The sequence below is a fragment of the Macrotis lagotis genome, chromosome X, assembly GCF_037893015.1.
Source record: "Macrotis lagotis isolate mMagLag1 chromosome X, bilby.v1.9.chrom.fasta, whole genome shotgun sequence".
NCBI classification, from domain to species: domain Eukaryota; kingdom Metazoa; phylum Chordata; class Mammalia; order Peramelemorphia; family Peramelidae; genus Macrotis; species Macrotis lagotis.
In genome coordinates, this window is record NC_133666.1 from 124,342,968 (window position 1) to 124,366,891 (window position 23,924).

The following is a 23,924-nucleotide window of genomic DNA, read 5'->3' on the forward strand; positions in this document are numbered from 1 at the left end:
GTAACAAACTTGTTCTTTGACCAAGTGGTTCAGTAAGATGATATTAGCACTGGTCACCAGGGAATTCCTCATTCTTCCAACAGCATCATCCCTAATTCTCTACCCATGGGGTCCTTAGGAACTCTAGTGCTAGACCTCTGGAGAGGTATTTCATGGTTACCTTTCTCAGCAGTTCCTAAATTCTTCTCATCAGTGGCTCTGTTAAGCTGCAATTTTACCTACCTACTTCCTCTCTTTTCCCTTTACCCCATTTATTCCTTTGCAGTATCCCCTCTAACAAAAAGAAAAACCCACTAATGGGTAATATTGCTGGGGAGGTGATTAAAACTAGAGGAGAGAGAATGAGTATGGCCTCTTTAGTGCTAACACAGTCCTGCAAAACAGGAAATCTGGTCTCTACACTCTCTTTCCTCTACATTGTTGGGGGAACCTTTAGTACCCCTATGCTGAGAAACACTGACACAGTCCCTACTCTGTGCAGAATCTATAAATAGGCATATACTTTTAGCCATTTATGTGAATGAATGAGAACTTGTATATAGAAAAGGTCAAACTGCAGATGAGAAGCCAGTCAGCATGTTGTAGGGCTGAAACTGAGAGCTAATCTAATTGGTTACTAATTCCAATTCCATCACGAACTCATTGTGCTTCACCTTTCAGAGATTTATTCTGAATTCAGATGACCTAGTAGAAGTAAAAGTGCATTGAAAATATGAATTTTTTTTCTATTTCTTTTGAAAAAATTTTTTAACAAGAGATTATTTTCTGGGGAATGGAAGGAGATAGAGATATTTCAGAAATAAAAATGATGTAAAAAATAAATTTTTGCAAAAAAAGACTGTAAAACACTAAATGAATGCAAGGCATTATTAAAATGAGAGGTTTGGATGACATCACCACTAAGGTCCCATTTCTAGATCTAACATTCCATTCTGAAGTCCTCCTCATTCCATAGATTATATAGGTCTTTCCTGGTCTCAAAGAATTTCTTAGATCATTTCTTCCCAACCCTCCAAGTGAACCCCAAGAAACTGATGCTTCCCAACAATATCATTCCTTTTTTAGGGGATGTTGGTGGGTGGCGGGGTTCTGATATAATCTTAAACTCAATGTTACCTGAGGAGACTTGCCAGCTCCCCCACTTTGCCTGGGGAGTGTCAGTAATACCCCACTAAGCAGTAGATTGGTCTCCTGGTTGTCCTTGGTGATATCTGCATTCTCATGAAGGCCAAAAACTTCGGGGTGGGCTGCTATGGGCAAGCCCCTTATGTAGTCAATGTAGGCCTGGAAATAAAGTCTCAAATTAAGAAAGAGAAAACTCGGAGTCCACATGAGTCACACAGAGCATGATGGGTCAGATCCTCAAGAGGTACTAATAGCTAATATCAAATAAGTTAATGAATTTATCTCCCACCAAAACATGTAGGGTGACAACCAAAGCTCTAAGTCTAGTATATTTCATTTGCAACTGTTTAATATTCGTATTTAAAATTTCATAGGAAAGTGATGGAGATAAAGTCCAGACATCACTGCCTATTATTAGTCTGCTGTTAACCTCTGTGCAGAAAACCAAAACAAACAAAATTCTAAAACTAAGGATGAGGGGGATGGTTGATGATGTGAGTGTTAGTGAGGAAGAGCTGATGTAATTGTTGGGAGTGCTCTACCACATCCTTTTCTCTCTCCCTTCCTCCCTCTCACACTTCGTCAATTTGTTTTCTCACTTATTGCCTTCTCCCTTATCTCTATATTGAGGCCTTCCAGGATCATCCATGAGAACATCCATCACTTTCCATACCTCAGAGCTAAAGGGAGTCACTAAACTCTGTCTTAAAGTAGAACCTAAGAAGGTGGTGAGAAATGTGGACTACAATCCTGGAGTAATGGCTTACCTGGTACGTATTATCTGGTGGAATATAATAGATGCCCCCAGGAGCCAAGGGGTAAAAGTCATTTTCTACTTCCTTATTGTAGAATGTGGAAAGAAGGGATAGGAGGAGGCGTCTGTCTTTGTCATCAGTCACTCTGCCACCATAATTACATTCACCTGAGGAAAGTCAACAGAAACTGGGCAGAAAGGAGGACTTTGATTTGTTTAACACTCATTCATTCATTCAAAAGAATTTATTGAGCATCTCAAATATTGGGTTAGGTGTTGAAAGAGAAAAAAAGATGGATAAAAACAATTTCTGTTCTTTCTGAAAGCAACTTGAAGAATCATAAAGGGGATGAGAAATGTATACAAGTAATTGTATCACAAATTAGAATGTGATAAATGCTCAGAACAGTAATAAATAAAGCAATAGGGAATAGCAGTAGAAATCAGAAGTGGGAGGGGTTGGGAGGTCGGCCAAAATTTCATGGAAGAAAGGGTATTCAAGTTGGGTCTTGAAGGACTGGATAAAAATTTAGCTGGAACTAGGAGAGGAGGGTATCCCAGGGAAAGGATATAGCATAAACCAAAGGACAAAGATGGGAAATTTAGGGACAAGAATACAGAGAGATAAGGCTAGAGTGGTATGCTGAGATGCCAGATTATGGAGGTCTTGACTATCAGCTTGAACTTTATTTTTTGGTACTGGAAAGCCACCAAAGGTTTCTGAACAAGGGGTAAAATGATTAGAGTCATGCTTAAGAAAAATTAATCCCGCAAATTTCATATAGGTTGGATTGCAGGAAAGTGCTTCTAGCATTTATGTATTTTTAAAAATTCTCTTTATGATTAGCTATGCACTTGTAAAGAAATGATATGGTTTCATGGTGGCTCTTTGGAGTTCTTGCCATCCACCTCTCAGATGACTACAGTCAATTTGCATTTTTAAGCATTTTTATATGCCAAGCACTTGGTAAATGCTGAGATTACAAATATAATTACAACAAATATACATGTATATCATTTTAATGAATATTTTATAATTATAACAAATAACAGTAGAATTCCTATTCTATTAAGGGAAAATACTATGGAAAAGGAAGCTGAAAGGAGATTGGAGGGAACCAAAGTTCTTTTTAGGGGTGATAGGCATGCAAATATTAATTCTTTTGCAAAGTAAAACATCTGTTCCACTGTAGACAAAGTATTAGTATAATGTATCTGTTCAGCATAGTAGACAAGTATTATATTTGTTAGGAGACCTGAGTGCAGATCTCAATTTTCACTTAGTTATGATCCTTGTGCAAGTCATTTAAACTCTTGTGACCTCAGCTCTATAATGGGGGAAAGGTAGTAGGGCCTAGGAAATCAAAGAGAGCTGATAACAAGAAAAGGAGTGCAAAAGTCCATGCCCCATATAATTAAGGAGTGTCTTGTATCTATGGTAACATAAGAAATCAGCTGGGGGGGGGGAGACAGGTGGCGCAGTGGAGCCACCTCAGGAGGACCTGAGTCCAGATTTGACCTCAGACATTTAGTAATTGCCTAGCTGTGTGACCTTGGCCAAGTCACTTAGCCCCATTGCATTAAATAAATAAAATTTAAAAAAAACATAAGAAATCAGGAAGAGGACCATGTTTCAGAAGAAAGAGGATGAGTGGTTTAAAACAAGTTGAATTTAACGTGCTTGTGGAATATCTAAGGACAGCTAGCCAGTCTAGACAGATATGTAGAATCTGAGAGTCCTGGAACTTTAGAGGATGCCATAGGAATATTCTTGGCTTATTGGGAAGGTTTTGCTATTCCAGTTAGCACTGGTTCTTAGCATAAAAAGCTCATGGACCTTAGGAAGGAATTCAGAGGTAGAGCTGAAATGACCTCTTAAAAATGTTGGGGGTTTTGTATCCTGTTCCTTCAAGGATCTAGTAGGGATGTATTGTCTTCTCTGTTTCACTCACCAATATTTATGTCCTATTTTGATTGTTTGTTAAGTGTTGTTTCTTTAGAGCAGAACTATATATCTTTCAGCTCCTAACAGCCTGCCCTAAAGTAGGTAAGCAATAAATATTTTTAAATGGCTTGATTAATTTTTATTAGGCAACAAGAAACTTGCTCCCTTTTTAGATACTGAAGGAAAAGAGAGACCAGGTGGATGAGGTATAGAAGAGAAATATTTGCCTTAGCAGTTCAACACTGATATTAACCTGTTAGATAGGTCAGAGCTGCAAATGGCACTTCCTCATATTCATTCAGGAACATCTGTATCTGCCGCATACTGATTCTCAGGTCAGATTCGTTGAATTCATAGGGAATATTCCAACCTGCCAGAGTCAGAAAAAGTACAGACATTGGAGATCCCATATAGTGATCACATACAAGGGAGTGAAGTACCATTATGGGATATCAGCATCTTTCTTCCATAGGAAAAAAATCAAATCTGCACTGATGTCAGTGTGGGAACCATTCTACCACTGACCACATTGGTTCCAAATCAATTTCTTTACCATTCTCTCAATTTGTTGGTAGATGTCAGCACACTGGGATTTGTGAAGGAAAGATTATTTATCTTGGTTGAAATAGTACAAGCAAAAAGCTCCAAAATTATCTAATCAAATTAGAGAAGGGCCCTTTTCTCTTCCCAGGAACACATTTGGCCCCCAGATTCTCTCAAGTCAGAGAGGACAGCCCAGCAGCCACTTGAGGCATGGGAATTTGGTACTAGGGGCCCAAGTCTGATCCAGTCTGTAGCAGGGTGGATAGGGCTATAGGCATCAGATGGCCTACATAACCACCATTCCTTTCTTCTATTTCTCATCACAGCTTGGAAGTCCTGGGCTGTTGTTTTTTCGTTCCTTTATAAAATTGACAGAGTCATTGTTTGGGCTTCTTTCAGCTCTAAAACCATGCAGATCTAAGAGATATTTACTCTATCTGACTCCACCTCAGCTCCAGTTTCAGTAAGAATTGAATGATCTTGATCAAGCAAGTCATATCTGTGTATCTGTGCCTACACATGACTTCAAGACTTCTTTCAACCACCTCCACCAAGAAATCTTTGTTTGTTGTATTACTATTTTCCTCCTTTCTTCCCCATCCTCCTCTCATTTTTAATTAATTGGACTTTTTGAATGCTATATATGAAGAAAAACACCTAGTTATTGAGAATAATTTGTTAAGATAGGCTCAGGTTGTAGGCCTGTTCTCCCCTGCAGGATCCTCCACCAGTTTTCTTGTGATACTCCTATGATTCTGTCCAAGGTGTCCCAGGATCCCTATCTCCCTCATGGAGCAATCTATAATATCCCCCAATCCCTATCTCCTTCACATTCCCAAAATGAGGTTATTCTGATTCATATGATCACAAGTCCCTTTTCAAAATGCTCTCAAAGTATCCTATAATAATAATAATAATACCTTCTAGCATTTTACTAAGAAAATCCAGCTCACTGATATACAATTTGAAAAAAATGTTTAAAAAAATCTCCATTTTTGGGATAAGTGATTAATTTGGCTCTGTCTTATGACATCTCTCCAATTATGGTTTTTTTACTTTTGTTTTCAAATAATAATGTTAATGACTTTTAAGATTACTAACAATAGTTTGCAGTTTAGTTTATCTGGGACAAGTGATTTCAAATAACTGATTTATTGAAAACTGCCAGGTGTTTTCTTTCTGTTTTTTCCTATTTGGAATCTGTTTACCATTAATGATCATTTTCATTCTGACCTAAGTTGAAGCTAATTCATAGAATCAAAATTAGAGTTATCTTTTCTCTATCTATTAACATCATCCCTTCTATTCCAAGAAATAAACATATGTCCTTTCTTGTCCCTAAACTACCTTTTTTTAAAAAAAAAAAACTACATTACCTCCTGGGTGACCTTAGGATTACCTTGGGCAATCTTTTAAGGCCTCAGTTTCTTTATCTGTAAAATGAGGACATTGGATTAGGTATCTTCTAAGGTAGGTCCCTTCCATAAAGATCATGTGCTCTTGTTCAATTGAAAATGACTAAACTAATTGTGGTATGTTAAATGTTAAATTGTGGTATGTTAAAAAAAAAATCGGGGCGGCTAGGTAGCGCAGTGGATAAAGCACCGGCCCTGGAGTCAGGAGTACCTGGCTTCAAATCCAGTCTCAAACACTTAATAATTACCTATCTGTGTGGCCTTGGGCAAGCCACTTAACCCCATTTGCCTTGCAAAAAAAAACAAACCTAAAAAAACCCCAAAACAATGAGCATGATCAATACAGAGACCCATGAAAAGACTGCATGTGCTGAGGCAAAATAAAGTAAGCAGAGACAGGAAAACAATGTGCACAATGACCACAACAATATAAATGGGAAGAACAAAATAAATGTTGCAAAATTTCAAAGAATATACTAAAAAAAAATTTCAAAGAATAAACTTAGCCCCAAAGGAAAAAATATGAGAAGATATCATTCCTCTCCTCATGTGGAGAGGTCAGAGGAGAGAATGTTCCATGATTATGCATATGTCATCAGATTTTTTTCATCATATTGATCAGTATTATTAATTTTATTTTATTTTTCTCTTAAAAATCCTTTGCAATAAGGGTTGGTTGTCTGTATAGTAAGGAAGGATTAAAGAGGAAAATCTAGATAGTGTAAAATTAAAAGATATCAGTAAAGATGTATTTCTTATAAAAGACAGTTCTCTCTCTGGGAGGAAAAAAGGAAGGAAAATTTAGAAAATAAAACAAAAATGTCATAAAGCCTTATTTTATTTTATTTTTTTAGGTTTTTACAAGGCAAATGGGGTTAGTAGCTTGCCCAAGGCCACACAGCTAGGTAATTATTAAGTGTCTGAGATTGAATTTGAACCCAGGTACTCCTGACTCCAGGGCTGGTGCTTTATCCACTATGCCACCTAGCTGCCCCTTAAAGCCTTATTTTTAAAAAGATCCTGTGCTCATCTGATCTTTAGCATTCATTGTCTGCCTTAGCATTTCTGACACTATTCTTATAGAATCATGCCTCTCTTTTTTATTTATCCCTTATTGTTCCACTTTTTAAATATATATCTTTTTAAAGATCCTCTTTTCAAAAGCAATCTATGAAGACTCCCAGAACTCACCTAGGGGTCCAAAGTTTCTTCTCTCCTGAACAACAGCATGGAAGAAACAGAGGCCAAACAACAATTTGTGCCACATCATGGCTTTTTCACAGCTGTGGAAGAAGAGGGGATCTGAAATAGGGTCATTGAGGAAAGAACGCAAGAGGTTGGCTCGAACACCTTTGGGAGGCTCATTGGTCATTTTGATTCCATTCTGGAGGATGCTGACAGGAAACTTCTCTGATGGATAACTGGTTAACCACAGCCTAGGAGAAAAGTACAATTCACTTGCTTAGCTGAAAATCAATTTTATCACCTAAAGTAAAAAACACACACACACACACACACACACACACGCACACACACACACACACACACACACACACACACACACACACACACATATATATATATTCTTAAAAATTCCCAGACCTCTGCAAAAGTGTCTTTGTTTTAAATGATCTGAGAACTGACCCAGATCACTTATTAGGTACCCTCCAAGTAAGGTTCCTTCCATAAAGATCCTATGTTCTTGTTCAATTGGAGAATGACTAAACAAATTGTGGTATCTGGATGCAATGAAAACTCATTATGTTATTAAAAAAAATGAGGATAATCAATACAGAGACTTGAAAAGACTGACATGTTCTTAGAGAAAGTAAAGTTAGCAGAGCAGGATTTAGCACAGTTAGCAAAGTTAGCAGAAATCAAACTAGATTTGATTACCTTTTGAACTTTGGTTATTATAATAATTGCTAGCCATTAGATAGCATGTGTCAGTTATTCCTTTGTTCCTCATAACAACCTTGTGAGGTAGGTGCTATTCTTAGACCTATTGTACAGAGAGGAAACAGACTGAGCGAGGTCAAGTGATTGCTCAAGGTCTTACTTGAAACATCCTTCCAGTACTAAAATCCTCTTCTCCTTTTGGTGAGTTCCTCCTGGAAGGCTTCATTTTGGGGGAGGACCCTTGCCAACCATTCTTCATTCCCTCCCCAGCCCTCCAACTCTGTGTGAGTACTACTCCCCCTCCCCCCATTAGAACATAATCTCTCTGAAGGCAGAGACAGGCTTTTAGCTTGCATTATTCTTCCTATGCTTCACTCAGTGCCCTCTACCTAAGAAATGGTTGTTGCCATTCTCTTTGAATGTATCTGAATGCCTATTCATCATTCCCAGAGTCAGTCACACAGTTCAAAAAAATTTAACAATGGGTTCCCATTCTCAAGAAGTACATAAATAGCAAAAATGAATGGAATTCACATTTTTTTTAACTTCAGAGACAGAGATAATTTGAGGTAAAAGAGACCTGAGAGATTATTTATTGGAACTCCCTCATTTTATAGAGGAAGGGAACCTGTCTTTATAAATGTCAATTAATTCAAAATTAGACCTGAACAAGGGAATTGTTTTACTTAGGCTGTTCTGAACATATTTCATTTGACATTGATGCAGAGACAGATTTCTGTTCAACATAAGGAAATGTTTTATAACAATTAGAACTTGTCCCAAACTGGGATGACCTCTCTCAGCAAACAAAGGCTCTTAACCTATTTTTGTGTCATAGACTCAGTAGGCAGCCTGGGGAAGCCTATGAATCCCTTCTCGAAGAATGTTTTTAAATGTATAAAATAAGATACATATGATTACAAAGGAAACCAATTATATTAAATGAAGTTAACAAAAATACTGAAAAAACAACATCAAGTTTATGGAACATAAGTCATTAATCCTGGAGATCATTGATGGTCTCAAAGAATGACTCAATCACTATTTTTTGATGATATCAGGGAAGGAATTTGGATTTCAAGTTTTTACTAGATTAATTCAATATTTTCCAACCTATGGGCCTTGTACTATTTGGGGGTAGGGGTGGGGAAGAGGTAGGATGGAATATTTAGGGCAAAGACAACATCTCATTACATGAATTTTTACAACTAAAGATTGACTGGTAAACAGTTGGCCTGTTGTTCATGAACTTCTCTGCCTTGACTTGTCCTCAGAAAACATTTGTTTTATATTTAAGATTGTACTCAAAACCTTTCCAACCTTGTAGAATTTTTGAGAAAAGTGGTGTAGCCTTTGAGAATTCAGGCTCACCTCCAGGCTATGGTGAGACATAGGAACAGGACAGCATGGAAAACAGTAAACATAATTTCCACAGACTGAATATATAGATGTTGTTCACATATATGTTCACTATTTCTCACAAATTTATAGGTACCATTGTGATAAAGTAGAGATTCATGTAAAGGCAATAATTTGACTCATAAGAGCTTATGCACTTCCCCACAAAACTCCAAAAGCCAACAAATTATGGCTCTAGCCAAAATTTAGAGGGGTAAAACCCACAGAAAGACTGAGTGATACATTTTTCCAGTCCAAGATAAGTTAGAAGTTATATGGGAAAGGTGTGTTTCACCAGGACTGGGGGTTGGAAAAAAGCCGTGACCACAGCACAGCCCAGCACAGCACAGCCTAGCCCAGAGATCACTGGCAACATCTTGAAGGGATGGGGAGAGAACTCCACTACACTGGAATGAGTGTGGAGTGAGGAGCATTGGCCACAGAATCTGCAGCAAGAAACTGGAGAAAGCAGACTGCATCCCCAGAGACAGAAAGGGAAGAAGAGATTTCTTGCTCTCCCTTGGGATAGGACTCTGCTGCTAGGCTACACTCAGATCCAGGTTGCAGTTTGGGCTTCCATACTAAGTAGCCATGCTGGATCCCTCCTTATAGCTCCAGGGCAGAGGGAAATATGGGGGCCATCTACATATCAAAGCACAGGCAAGAGAGCATAAGACCTTGGAGGAATAAAGGTCCCAGTGGGGTGTCCCCCAAAATAAAAACCAAACAAAATGCAAAGCCTTGGAAGTGCTGTCTTTGGCTGAGGAAATGAGTAAACAACAGAAAAAGAAGAATCTGACCATACAGAATTACTTTAGTCCCATGGAAGATCAAAACACATACTCAGATGATAACAAAATCGAAGCTTCTATATCCAAAACCTCCAAGAGAAATAGAAAATGGGCTCAGACTATGGATGACCTCAAAAAAGACTTTGGAAAACAATTAAAGGAGATAGAGGAAAAATTGGGAGGAGAAATGAGAGCAATGCAGAAAAATCATGAAAACCCAATCAACAGCTTGGTGAAAGATATGTAAAAAATACTGGAGAAAGTAATATGTTAAAAACCAGTTTAGGCCTAATGGAAAAAGCAAAACAAAAGGCAAATGAAGAGAAGAATGCCTTAAAAAGCAGAATTGGCCAGCTGGAAAAGGAGATTAAAAAAGCTCTCTGAAGAAAATAACTCCTTCAAATGCAGAATGGAACTAAAGGAAGCTGATGACTTTGCAAGAAATCAGGAAGAAATAAAACTCTTCCCCAAAAGCCAAAAATTAGAAGAAAATGTGTAATATCTCATTGGAAAAACAACCAACCTTGAAAACAGATCCAGAAGAAATAATTTAAAAATTATTGGGCTATCTGAAAGCCACAATCAGGAGAAGAGCCTATACTTCATTTTCAAGAAATAATATAGCAAAATTGCCTTGAGATCCTAGAAACAGAGGGTAAAATAGAAATCAAAAGAATTTACCAGTCACCTCCTGAAAGAGATTCCAAAAGAAAAACTTCCAGGAATATTATAGCCAAATTCCAAAACTCCCAAATCAAAGAGAAAATTCAAAATGCTGACAGAAACAAACAATTCAACTCCTGAGGCTCCATAGTCAGGATTACACAGGATCTGGCAGCATCTACATTAAGGGCTCGTAGGGATTGGAATATGATATTCCGGAAAGCAAAAGATCTTAGTTTATAACCAAGAATCAGCTACCCAGAAAAACTGAACATCCTCTTTCAGGGGAAAAAGATGGACTTTCAATGAAACAGGGGACTTTCAAGCTTTCCTATTGAAACAACCAGAGCTGAACAGAAAGTTTGATCTCCAAGTACAGGACTCTGGTGAACCATAGAGGGGATGAAAGAAAAGGACTAACTATAAGGAACTTAATGATATTGAATTGTTTGTATTCCTGCATGGGAAGAAGATATTGATAACTCATATCAACTTTCTCATTTACAAGAACTGTTAGAAGGAGCTATATAAGCTCCTTCTATATAAGACAGGGCACAGGAAGGAGTGGAATATAACAGTATAATATAGTAAAAAGATGGAGTCAATGAATGATAAAAGAAAGTACTGAGAGGAAGGAAAAAGAGATGAAGAAGCTAAGAAATTTCACATAAGGGTCAAGGAAAAGATTTTTCAATGATGTGGAATGGGGGAAGGCAAAGGGGAATGAGTGAGCCTTCATTGGAAATAACATACACAACAGGGTGAGGAAATCTATCTTACCCTAGATGAGGGGTGAGAAGAAAGGAAATGAGAATGGAAAAAATGAGAAGAAAGGAAAGGGATAAGGGGGAATGGGGGTAGGGAAGGAAGGGGAATAGATGATAGAAGAGAGGAAAGATCAAGGGAGAGGATACTCAGATACAACACACTTTTGGACAGGACCAGGATGAAATGAGAGAGAATAGAATAAACGAGAGTGGGGATGAATAGAGTGGGAAAAATATTGAAGCAACTTCTCTAGTGAGCTTATGATAAAGAAAGCAACTCACCCCAGAGACAAAGCCATTGGAATCTGAACACAGACTCTCTCTCTCTCTCTCTTCTTGAGGTTTCTCATCTTCTTGGGGGGGAGGGAGGTTTATGTTTACTCATGTTTACTCTTATAACACATTCAATTTCGATCAATGTATAGCATGGAAACAATGTAAAGACTATCATACAGCCTTTTGGGGGGTGGGAGGAAAAATTGTAAAATTCAAAAACCTTACAAAAATGATAGGTAGATATTACTATTGTATATAATGAAAAACAAATAAAATTTTAATAAAAAAATAAAAACCTGTAGACTTACATGAACTGATGCTGAGTGATTTGAGCAGAACCAGGATAAAATTGTACACATTAAAAGCAACATTGTGAGATGATCAACTGTGATAGATGGACTCAGTTCCTCTGATGAATAATGCTATCCACATCCAGAGGAAACACTATAGAGTCTGAATTCAAAGCAAAGCTCTCTCTTAAAAACTTCTGGGTTTTTTTCTTTATCCTGTTTTTACCCCTTTAGTTCTAATTCTTCTTTCACAACAAGATTCATGGAAATTTGTTAAACACAATTGTACATGTACAACCAGTTGATCAGATTCCTCACTGTCATGGGGAGAAGGGATGGAAGGGAGGATGGTAGAAAAAAAGGTTGAAAAAAGATGAATGTTGAAAACTATCTTTGCATATAATTGAAAACAATAAAAGAAAAAAGAAAACATGGGTCTTTTCTAGTTCTAGGCTCTAAGAATCTATGATTTTTAATCATGTAAATAGTATGAGCAAAAAAGGTAGTAGGAACTGATCAGTTAGATTATAATATATGAATTATGTTTTATTTTGTTAGATTTTTACCTCATGGCATTTCCAAAAAAAGGGGGAGGAGGGAACTGTACAAATAAAGATTAAACAAAGAAACAGGGAACTTCTGGATAGCTTCTTACCGGAAGGCTGGATTGGTATTCTCAGGAATAATCACTTCCTCACATATCTTCTCCAAAGCAGGCATCCAGCTGGTGGCTAGATGGCAATTCTGTAAGACCACCCAGGTTCCCTCAGTGATGGCTTTGTGGATCATATTGGCAGCAATGGGGCCCTGGCCCTGGCCAAGGGAGATTGTTTGAATGCTGCTACCTCCCATGCCAAGATCATCTGCAAACTTGAGCAGACCTGTGAGAAAAACCAATGGAGCTTTTAGAAAAGACCAGGATGATTCTGCTGGGTTTACTCCCCAAGGTGTCTGTCAGCAACATAAAAAACTCTTCAGAAGACAGGAAGTTTCACCTAAGTCTCACAGGGAAAGCTCCTTTTGGTATGGGTAATAAACATTCATGCTTATCATCATGTCAGCAGGCTGTTCGGGACCCTGTGTTTAATACCATATTTACATGTATATAACTGTATGTATGTATGTATGTATAATACACATATATCTCAAGTTTTTGTGAGTATAATACATATAATTACCTTTACCTAATTATAATGATCCTTAACTAATACTCTTTATTATTCCTTGATTTTCCCTCTTGAATTTCTTTCCTAAATATCCCATTTAGAGATATAAAAGAAAAACTTCAAAAATCCTGGAAATAGAGAATAATCATCTAGAACCCTCTTTCTAATGGCATATGTAAAGGAACATTTTTTGGCTATTAGCTTGAATGCAAATTTTTTTTACCATTAATGTTGGGTTCCTCACCTGCCATTGGATCAGCACCTGGAGACAACACAAAGATCAATGGTGCACAGCTGTTAGAATCACTGTAGGATCCTTGAAGGTCAAATGTAGGTGGTTCAATGTATGTCTTTCCCATGTTAGAAACAATGAATTCTTGGGCAGCTGGCACAATTTTGTCAGGTCGTAGACATCGGAGAACTACCAAACGATCTAATCCATAAAGAATATCCCAGTCCCTAGGGAATGCTTCTTCATGGGGCTTGATAGAATCATAAATCTGTTTCCATTCCAAAACATAGTTTTCCACATCCTCTTTCAGACCTTCAAGAGTAGGCAGCTGGGATGCACGGACAATCTCAGCCCATGACTTTTCAGACAACCATTCAGGAGCTGGATTAGGATAGGGGTTATCAAGAGCTATACCTCCTGTTAGAAGAAAGCGCCAGACTTCATCATTAACCGTACCTTTCCCTTTCATGATCCCAATTGTTAGAAGAAGAGAGAAGAGCAGCTTGTCCTTCTCAAAGAGGGAACGACAGACATTGTTGTAAATACTCACTGTGAAGTGGTCAATGATGTTCTCTATACGTTGTTCCAAATTCTCACTCTTTTCGCTATGGGCCAGGGAGTGTACATACAAGTTGATGAACCAGATCAAAGAATACTGGTACATTGGTTCAATGTTAGCCAAGTCAGAAATACAAAAGAAGACAGTGGAAGAATGAACAGCCACTGGCTTGTAGCCCATCCTTGTTTGATCTATCTGTGTTTCTGTCACTGAGGCAATTTTCTGCTTCTCAGATATTTCCTCAGACAGAATTTTAGAAGATGATAGAATTTTAATGGCAGTTTCATCCTCTAAAATGTTGCCTTCAGACTTGGAGAGGACCTCTAAGATCTTATCTTCTATCTCTTTCAGCTGCTTCTTGTTGTCAGCACTTTCAATAATCAGCTGGTTCTTCTTTTCTTCTAGCTCTGGCTTTTCCTTGGCAGCAACAATACCAAGAAGCTGATCTTGGAGACCCAGAGGAGTGATCATAAAGTTGAGGAGACAGACTTTCACAGCTATTTCAGGGAGATAATGGGGATTTCTCAAACGAGTTGTAATGTAAAGTTTAAAATCTTTTGAGTATTCAATAATATTTTCACCTAATCTCATGTACTCTACCCCTTGCTGTTTGAATGTTGACTTGAGTAAGATGGGCTCAATGAAAGCATCCAGCTCTTCTCCAACATTTTCTAGTAATACCGGAGTGCCAAACTGAATAGCACTTTCCAGTACTCTCACATAGCTGCTATCAGAAAGCTTGATTACAGAGAGTTTATTGGATTTCTCCATATTTTTGACCCACTTGTTGGCCTGCCCCTGTGGGTCAATCATTAAAGCCCATCGTCTTGAATTGGACACAATGATGCCATTATCAATGGAAAAAGAGTCTATGGGCAGTCCAGCAATCTGCCAAGCTCGGATTTTCACAGGATCACCCAAGGTGTTACTGAGACTGAAATCATCAGAACCTGGTATCTCCTTCTCCTTGCAATATTCTAGCCAGTTGTTTTGGCAGTCAGTGCGATAATCTACTGTAAAGGCCCCCAGATAAGCCACAGTGCCAGAAGACAGCAACACATCCCCTGTTAGGTTAGTATAACGAATCCCCAGTAGCCGAGCAGCTTCTGTCCATCGGTCTTTCTCTCCCCCAAGGCCACTAATCAGTTTCTCTGCCCGGATTAACTTCTGGGAGCAGAGTTCAATATTGTCTTCTAAACTCTTTTTCTTCATGTTCATAGCCTCAAATTCATCATTCAGGGCTTGGAGACGATCTTCCACCAGTTTCAACTCTCCTCGTTTTTGATTCAAGTTTTTCATCTGTTCATCTAGCTTCCCTTCTGCCTCTTTCAATCTTTCCCTCTTGGGGGCCACCACTTTGGCCACTCGATCATAAACTTCCATGGCCCTCACCCACTTGCACAAGCCCTCACAAGCTGATGACACATTCTTAATGACTGATGGCTGGAAGTCCGGGTGGTCAATGAATCTTTCTCGAATCCTCTTCATGACCAGGGGAGGGATGTTTTCTTTGTCATAGGATTTCAAACTCTCCAAGAATTTCAGATCCCCAAGGACCTTCCTAGATGTTCCCCAGTAGTCTTCTATCATTTTACCTGTTTAATACAAGAATTATTTATTGAGTACCTATTATGTAAGTCATCCTCAGTCAATGAAAAATTAAGAACTAGTTTAACTCACAGTGTTATACTTTTTAAATTTTGCTAAAAATAAAAAGTTTAAAACATTTTATTACATAAAGTCATTACTTTGACACAGTACAATTTTGACTGAGAGGGGAATATCTTCTCCAGTACAATTACTCTGTGACATATCAGATGTGCTGTGGGAGAGCTGGTTTAGTGTTGAGAACTACCTAAGAATCCTAGTCTCTTTCTCAGTCAGTGAAGTTTTTATTGATGTAAAAAGTAAAATGGAACCAAGTAACATTAGGGTCTAATTGATTGTTGAACTTAGAGGAGTAGTCTTTTATGGACTTGGAAAGAGGAAGAAAAATGAAGGTTCTTCCCCAAGGGAGGAGGTTTGGAGGAATTGTGGATGGAAGTCCTGAATGGGGAGTGTCCAACTCCAGTTCCTGAACACAACAGCAACTGCATGATGGGAAGTTTGGAATATATATTTTTAATGTTAATAATCCTTGCATGTCACTTAGGTAGCTTCTGATCAGATTTGGTAATGACTGCACTTGCTCTGGTCAAGGGAAAGTCCCTTGACCACAAAGTCTATGGGAGATTGATTAGACTGTTATCTCCAGACAATGAGGGGATGGAGTGTTGCTAACCACACATCATGCTTGGAGTGTTTCTAGCTACTGTTTCTAACAACACATTACTTGGGAGAAGGATAAGGGTGCTTCTAGCTGCCAGGGATGAGGGGTGCTTCTAGCTGCAAACTGCCACTGATGGTCACAGAGTTGCTGCAATCAAAAGAAATTTCTCACAATGCTGAATCCTCATTAATTTAAAGAGGAGAAATCTCAAAAGGTTTTGACAAGAGGCCACAAAAACAACAATTCAGTGTAATCAATATCTTAGATATTCTCTTAATAAGGATTGTTAACATTTCCTTATGGAAATGGCAAGAGAATGGGTTGAGGGGTAGACTTTTGATACTATTTTTCAAATATTCCATATGAAAGAGATTTTATGAGCTCTGGTTGAATCTGTTCTGTTCTATCTTTGAGGTATGTACTCAACTCTAAGAAACTGTTCTTAAAATTTAAACTTAAAGTTAATCTAGTTTTTAAATAGAATTAAAATAAATGCCTTAATACTGTGATCTCTTTCTGTTCTCTTTTTTAAATGTTCATGCTTATCCTGTTCTCTATATGCAGAACTATTTCTGCCTGTACTTATACTCCCTGTCTTAATTTAAAGCTCCTCAAAGTCAGGAAAACTATATCTTCCTTGAGAAAATTTTTACTCATAGAAAATGAATGTTTTCTGATTGGTTAATTGACAGAGTGACTGAAAGGGAGAACTGATTTCAAGATCAGCCTTTCTGTTTCTATGCAGTTAAGGCCTTAGTTTCTGACTCTGTTAATGTGTTTTTAAGTAAGTCCTTCTCTGGAGGGGAAGGTTTAGTTGTTGTGTGTTGATACCAAGTGAATTATGGAATATGCTAAGCTTTTCAGAGGCACAGGAAGGAAGAATGGGGAGCTTACCACTACCACTAGGATCAGGTTTCCTCTCTGGTTTCAGCCCTTTCATGACACAGATGCTCTCCATGACAAGTTTGACGGGACCAGGAGGATTCTGCATTGACTTGACCATGGTGATATCTGAGGCATTCAAAGTATCCAATGCAGAAAGGGCAGCCTCCATTGCTGGCATGGCCTCTGCCAGGTCACCCTCACACTCATCCTGTAGGCAGAACAGTAGAAATGGTTAACTCCAATGGGATGATGCCAAACTGTACCATCCTCACAGCAAGGGGTTCTTCACCTTTTTTTGTCAGTACCCTTTTGAAAATATAAAGAAGCTTATGAGATTCCTCTTTAGAATAATGTTTTTAAATTCATAAAAATCAAATTTGGTTATAATATAAACCAAATATATTTAAATAAGTTATTAAAATAATTTTAAAAAAATAAAAGTTCACAGACTCTCAATAGGAATGAGTACACACATGTAGTTGCCATCTGAAAGCTTGATTACAGACACTTTATTTAATTTCTCCTTATTTTTGGCCCAGTCATTGACCTGACCCTGTGGGTCAATCATTAAAGCCCATTGTCTTGAATTGGACACCATGATGCCATAATCATTTCAATGATGCAACTATCAATAGAAGAGGATTATAATTCCTCTTCATGGTGAAAATCAGCCAGAGATCTAAACCAAGGGACACTCCTTCCAGTGAACAGGCCATTTAGTACTTGTTCTGCCAATGAATGTCATGGAAAGAGGACCATGAAGGTACACCTATTTCTAGTTCTAATCATTCAGTAGATGGTACAACTTATTCTATTCTTCTTTTTCTTTCTTGAGGATTCTGATACTCTTCACCACACCTTCCAGAAGGTAAAAAGCAGGAAGAAGGCAGCTCTAGCAAAGTGTTTGGTAGGGGAGGAGGTCAAAACTGATAGCTGCAACACAACTTTTGGATTACAAGTGGTCTTAAGTTATATCAGTCCCCCACAAACACTAAACAAGCAAACAAACAAAAAACTGGCTGTACCATCTTCCTCTGAAAATATAAAGCTACTACTAGCCAATGGACAGATTAAACCCCTGCTGCTTTTCTGAAGGGGAAAGGACCAGAGATAATCCAGTTCTCAGTTCAGATTCACTTTCCTTTTTTTCCCCCCTTAAATGTTTTTATAGATACCTTTTGTTTTTGCATCATCCATGCTTCCCAGTGTAGCTCTCTCAGGCCCTACCTCATAAGAACTATCTCTTATAACAAAGAATAAAAATGAGGAAAAACAGTCCACCAAAACTAAACAACATATTGGAAAAAATCTGACATTATATGCAATGTATCAACCCATAGATCCTTAACTCTGCAAAGTAATGGGAATAGAGAAAAATGTTGGACTTGACTTCCTAGATGGTTTTAAAAGAACCTTCTTTGTATCTCCAAATGCAAAAAGCAATGAGGGTCTCAAAGGGCTTGAGATTCATGTTTCTTTATGGGTGACCCTTAAAAATGATGCTGATCTCATTTCAGATCATGATTATGGACTGCTTTAATAACTGATATTTAAATAGTGTTTTAAATTTTGTGATATGCTCTTTGTATAGATGATCTCATTGTAGACATACAACAGCCCTGTAATGTGTGCCCTTTATATGTATGTATTATTTCCTGTTGCACAGACTAGGAAACTGAGACACACATGCCTAGTCATTTAGTTAGTGTTAGAGCTGGTTTTAAAGGAAGGTCTTAGCTGACTTCAAAGTCTATCACTCTTTGCTGTACATGGCTGCCTCCTAATTTGCTTCTTGCCTGTCACTCCCCAAATCTTGTTTTTAGCATTGGTTCTAGATTTCATTCTTTCTACCCATAACTAAAGTCCTAGGTTGAATGCACAAGGAGTGGGAGAAGTAGAGAGAGCTGGGCATTTTTCTTGTACCTAGTGCCAAGGATCAAGTCCACTTGATAGCCACCCTTCAATTGGTATGCCCTTTCTTCTTCCCAGGCACTACAAATGGTCTAACTTATTGAAAAGATAGTTATCTTGCACAAAGCCCCTCTAATAGGAAGCTGTGTCTCCTAAAACACTGTCCTAGACTTATGGCCAAGATGGCGGAGAGAAGACAGGGACAGTTCTAAAGTCTTCTGATCTTTCCCCGTCTATCATATGAAATAAACCTTTTAACAGAAATCTGACCCACAAAACCCAGAAAGAAACCCAGGAGAAAGAACATCTACCTCAGGATTTGTCTCTGGCAGCAGCACTGGAGGAATTCAAGAGGGTGAGTCTGGGCTCAGAGGGTGGATCAGCCCTGGATCAGCCAGATTAGCAGCTGAGTTGGAGCCAGGAGTCTGAGGGCCCAAGAGACAGACCTGCTAGATCAGTGGTGGGGCTAGACGGCAGGGGCTTGAGTCAACTAGGGAACAGAGGCACTGGTGTTGGTGCTGTCACTCTAGAGCTTGCCAACAGGGCTGGGGGGGAGAGTTCCGGTGCAGGAGAGCTGCGAACACCATCCCTGGGCTCCTCTGGTCTGAGGAATTCAGAGTCCACACCTCCATTACAGCTGAGACCTCTTCCTGGAATAATTACAGACTACTTCTTCCTCAGGCCCAGTATGTGAGCAGAAGAACCAGCCCCTCTCACAATGGAGAGAGGAATGACCTCAGGCCAGAGTAGAGAGCACCATTGATTGAAGGCAAAAGAATTCAATAGCTCCAACTCCTCCCTTCAAGCAAAGGGAGAAGGCCTCAATCAAAGTCACAGACACTCCAGAGAAAGCAACCAACACCTCCTACTGTCCAGCCAGAGAAATTGCATTCAGTGAGTAAAGCCTTTAGCAATCCCAAGCCCCCATGGAACCAGCCCCTCCCCAACTCAAGGTCTTAACAAAATGAAGAAGGGTCAATGGAATGGTGGATACATAGAAAAATTATTGGAAGGCAAAGACCCTAACTCAGAAAGACCTAGAACTTCTGAGGAGAATACAATCTGGTCTTCAGCACAGAAAGACTTCCTTGAAGAAATAAAGAAGGAGCTTAAAAAGCATCTGGAAAATTTGGGAGAGACAATTAATACCTTGCAACAAGAAAACAAATCCTTAGAATATACAATTGGAAAAATACAAAAGGAGACTAAATCTCTCAGATCCTCAATTGGGCAAATGCAAAAAGAAAATAATTCTCTCAAAACCTCAATTGGTCAAATGGAAAGCTCTCTCAAAAGTAGAATTGACCAATTGGAAAAGGAGTTGCAAAAGGTTAATGAAGAAAACTCCTCCTTAAAAAAAAGAATGGATTCTGCAGAAACTAATGACTCCATGAGAGAGCAAGAGCCAGTTAAACAAAATCAAAAAATAGAAAAGATAGAAGAAAATGTAAAATACCTCATCAACAAAACCACTGACCTGGGGGATATATCAAGAAGGGGCAACCTGAGAATTATAGGACTTCCTGAAAACATTGAAGAGAAAAAAAGCCTGGACTTAATGTTACAGGATCTGGTGATAGAAAACCGCCCTGATATCATGGAACCAGAGAGCAAAGTAGTTATTGAAAGAATACATCGATCCCCTCCAGAAAAAGATTCTAAAATGAAAACACCAAGGAAGGTTGTGGCCAAATTTCAGAACAATCGAATAAAAGAAAATCCTGCAAGCAGTCAGAAAGAAACAATTTAAATATCAAGGAGCCACAGTAAGGATCATGCAGGACCTGGCTGCATCAACATTAAGGGATCAAAGGGCCTGGAACGAGATATTTTGAAGAGCAAGGGAACTTGGAATGCAGCCAAAAATCTACTATCCCGCAAAGCTGAACCTTCTCTTCCAGGGAAAAAGATGGACATTTAACAAAATGGAAGAATTCAAAAATTCCTGATGAAAAGACCAGAGCTAAATAGAAAATTTGGACATTAAACAGGAGGTTCAAGAGACACATGAAAAGGTTTTAAAAAAAAGGAGAGGCAGTAAAAGGGGGAAAAAAACTGCTATCCAGTAAGTTGAAACTGGCTATATCCCAGCATGGGGGAAAAGATTCTCATAAATCTTGAGAATTGTTACTCTAACAGAGAGAATATACCTAGCCAGAAATGATGGACATTCATGATCTATCCATGAGACTGCTATCTAATGGGATGTAACTGGCTTTAACCCCATTTGGGAGAAAGACTCTAATAACTCTCAAGAATTTTAACTCTATTAGATAGAATACACTTAACTAGAAGTGACAGGGGGCGGCTAGGTGGCTCAGTGGATGAAGCACCGGTCCTGGAGTCAGGAGTACCTGGGTTCAAATCCAGTCTCTGGTCTCAGACATTTAATAATTGCCTAGCTGTGTGGCCTTGGGCAAGCCACTTAACTCCATTTGCCTTGCAAAAACCTAAAAAATAGTGACAAACACTCAGAATTTTCTATGACTCAGAATAATCTAAAAAACACTACCTCCTTAAAAAGGGGGACAGGAAAGAGATGGGAGGATGGAGGGGATTGAGTGGGGTAAATCTCATTACACTAAGAGGTACAAAATATCTATGGTAATAGAGGGGAAGAAGGGAGCAGATGAGAAACACCTGAATCTTCTTCTCATCAGACTTGGCTTAAAGTCAACCTACACATATTCAGTTAATTTATAAAACATCTAACCTTTCAAGTATTAAAAGGGGAAAAGGGGAGGGGGGATGGAGAAAGGGAAGGGGAGTGGGGAAAAAAAGGGGGAACTAACAAAAGGAAGGGAAGGGGGTGATATAGGAGGGATAACACACTGAAGTGGGTGGTATTCAGAAACAAAATACTGGGGAATACCGATAAGGGGGGAAGGGGGAAAAATACAAACAGAGGGAAGATAGCATGGAGGGCAATAAAGAATTAGTAATTATAACTTTGAATGTGAATGGGATGAACTCTCCCTTAAAACGTAAGCAAATAGCAGAGTGGATTAAAAACCAGAATCCTACAATATACTGCTTACAAGAAACTCATTTGAAGCAGAGAGATACATATAGAGTAAAGGTAAAAGGTTGGAGCAAAATATATTTTGCTTCAGCTGAAGTAAAAAAAACAGGGGTAGCAATCCTTATCTCAGACAAAGCAGCAGCAGCAAAAATAGATAGCATTAAAAGAGATAAGGAAGGAAACTTTATCCTCCTAAAAGGTACCATAGACAATAAAGTCATTTCAAAATAAAGTCATTTCAATACTGAGTGTGTGTGTGTGTGTGTGTGTGTGTGTGTGTGTGTGTGTGTGTATATATATATATATATATATATATATATATATATATATATATATATACACCCAATGGGATAGCATCCAAATTCTTAGAGAAGCTGAAAGAACTACAGGAAGACATAGACAGCAAAACTCTACTAGTGGGAGACCTCAACCTCCCACTATCAGATCTACATAAATCAAATCATAAAATAAACAAGAAAGAAGTTAAGGAGGTAAATAGATTTTTAGAAAAATTAGATATGGTAGACTTATGGAGGAAACTGAATGGGGATGGGATAAAAAGGAATATATATTTTTCTCTACAGTACTTGAAACTTATACAAAAATTGACCATATACTAGGACATAAAAACCTAATGATCAACTGCAAAAAAGCAGAAATAGTGACTACATCTTTCTCAGATCACAATGCAATAAAAGTCACATTCAATATTGGGCCAAGGAAATACAGACGCAAAACAAACTGGGAACTGAATAACCTCATTTTAAAAAATGAATGGAATAAAAAACAAATTATAGAAAGAATTAACCATTTTATCCTAGATAATGATAATAATGAAACAACATACCAAAACCTATGGGATTCATTCAAAGAGACTCTCAGGGGATATATTATAGCTTTAAATTCTTACATGAATAAATTGGAGAAAGAGGAAATCAATGAACTAAACATGCAACTAAAAAAATTAGAGAAAGAACAAATCAAAAAATCCCCAATTAAATACCAAATTAGAAATTCTAAAAATTAAAGGAGAAATTAATAAAAGCAAAAAAAACTATTGAATTAATAAATAAAACCAAAAGTTGGTATTATAACAAACCCAATAAAATTGATAAACCTCTGGTCAATTTGATTTAAAAAAAGAAAGAAGAAAACCAAATTTCTAGTATCATAAATGAAGAAGGTGAACTCACCACCAATGAGGAGGAAATTAAAGTAATAATTTGAAATTATTTTGCCCAACTCTATGCCAATAAATTAGATAATCTAAGTGAAATGGATGAATATTTACAAAAATATAAGTTGCCCAGGTTAAATGAAGAAGACATTAAGTACTTAAACAACCCTATCTCAGAAAAAGAAATTCAGGAAGCCATCACTGAACTCCCTAAGAAAAAATCTCCAGGGCCTGATGGATTCACAAGTGAATTCTACCAAACATTTAAGGAACAATTGGTTCCAATTCTATATAAACTCTTTGGAAAAATAGGGAAAGATGGAACTCTGCCTAACTCTTTCTATGAAACCAATATGGTGCTGTTACCTAAACCAGGAAAAGTCAAAACAGAGAAAGAAAATTATAGACCTATTTCCCTGATGAATATAGATGCAGAAATCTTAAATAAAATCATAGCAAAATGATTACAACAAGGTATCACTAGGATAATACATTATGACCAAGTAGGATTTATTCCAGGAATGCAGGGTTGGTTCAATATTAGGAAAACTGTTAGTATACTCAAGTATGTCAACAACAAACCTATCAGAAATTATATGATCATATCAATAGATGCTGAAAAAGCTTTTGACAAAATACAGCATCCATTCCTACTAAAAATACTAGAGAGTGTAGGAATAAATGTTCTGTTCCTTAGATTAATTAGCAGTATCTATCTGAAACCATCAACAAGCATTATATATTCAATGGGGAGAGGCTAGAAGTATTCCCAATAAGATCAGGGGTGAAAAAAGGGTGCCCATCATCACCACTACTATTCAATACTGTATTAGAAAT

General features: G+C 37.9%; 1 protein-coding gene across 5 annotated transcripts in view; it reads right to left on the bottom strand.

The window, feature by feature from the left end:
- Positions 1-23,924, bottom strand: part of DNAH3 (dynein axonemal heavy chain 3) — a 195,390-nt gene that overhangs the window by 6,779 nt on the left and 164,687 nt on the right. For 4 of the 5 annotated variants that reach the window (XM_074208291.1, XM_074208288.1, XM_074208289.1 and 1 more), the window contains 7 exons: positions 16,987-17,185; positions 13,277-15,418; positions 12,522-12,747; positions 6,974-7,218; positions 4,078-4,194; positions 1,893-2,047; positions 1,117-1,284 (listed from right to left, as the gene is read on the bottom strand). In XM_074208291.1, the coding sequence (XP_074064392.1) occupies positions 1,117-1,284; positions 1,893-2,047; positions 4,078-4,194; positions 6,974-7,218; positions 12,522-12,747; positions 13,277-15,418; positions 16,987-17,185 (3,252 nt within the window). Of the gene's footprint in view, positions 1-1,116; positions 1,285-1,892; positions 2,048-4,077; positions 4,195-6,973; positions 7,219-12,521; positions 12,748-13,276; positions 15,419-16,986; positions 17,186-23,924 lie in introns of those variants that run through there. The other variant, XM_074208292.1, reaches the window with a different exon arrangement.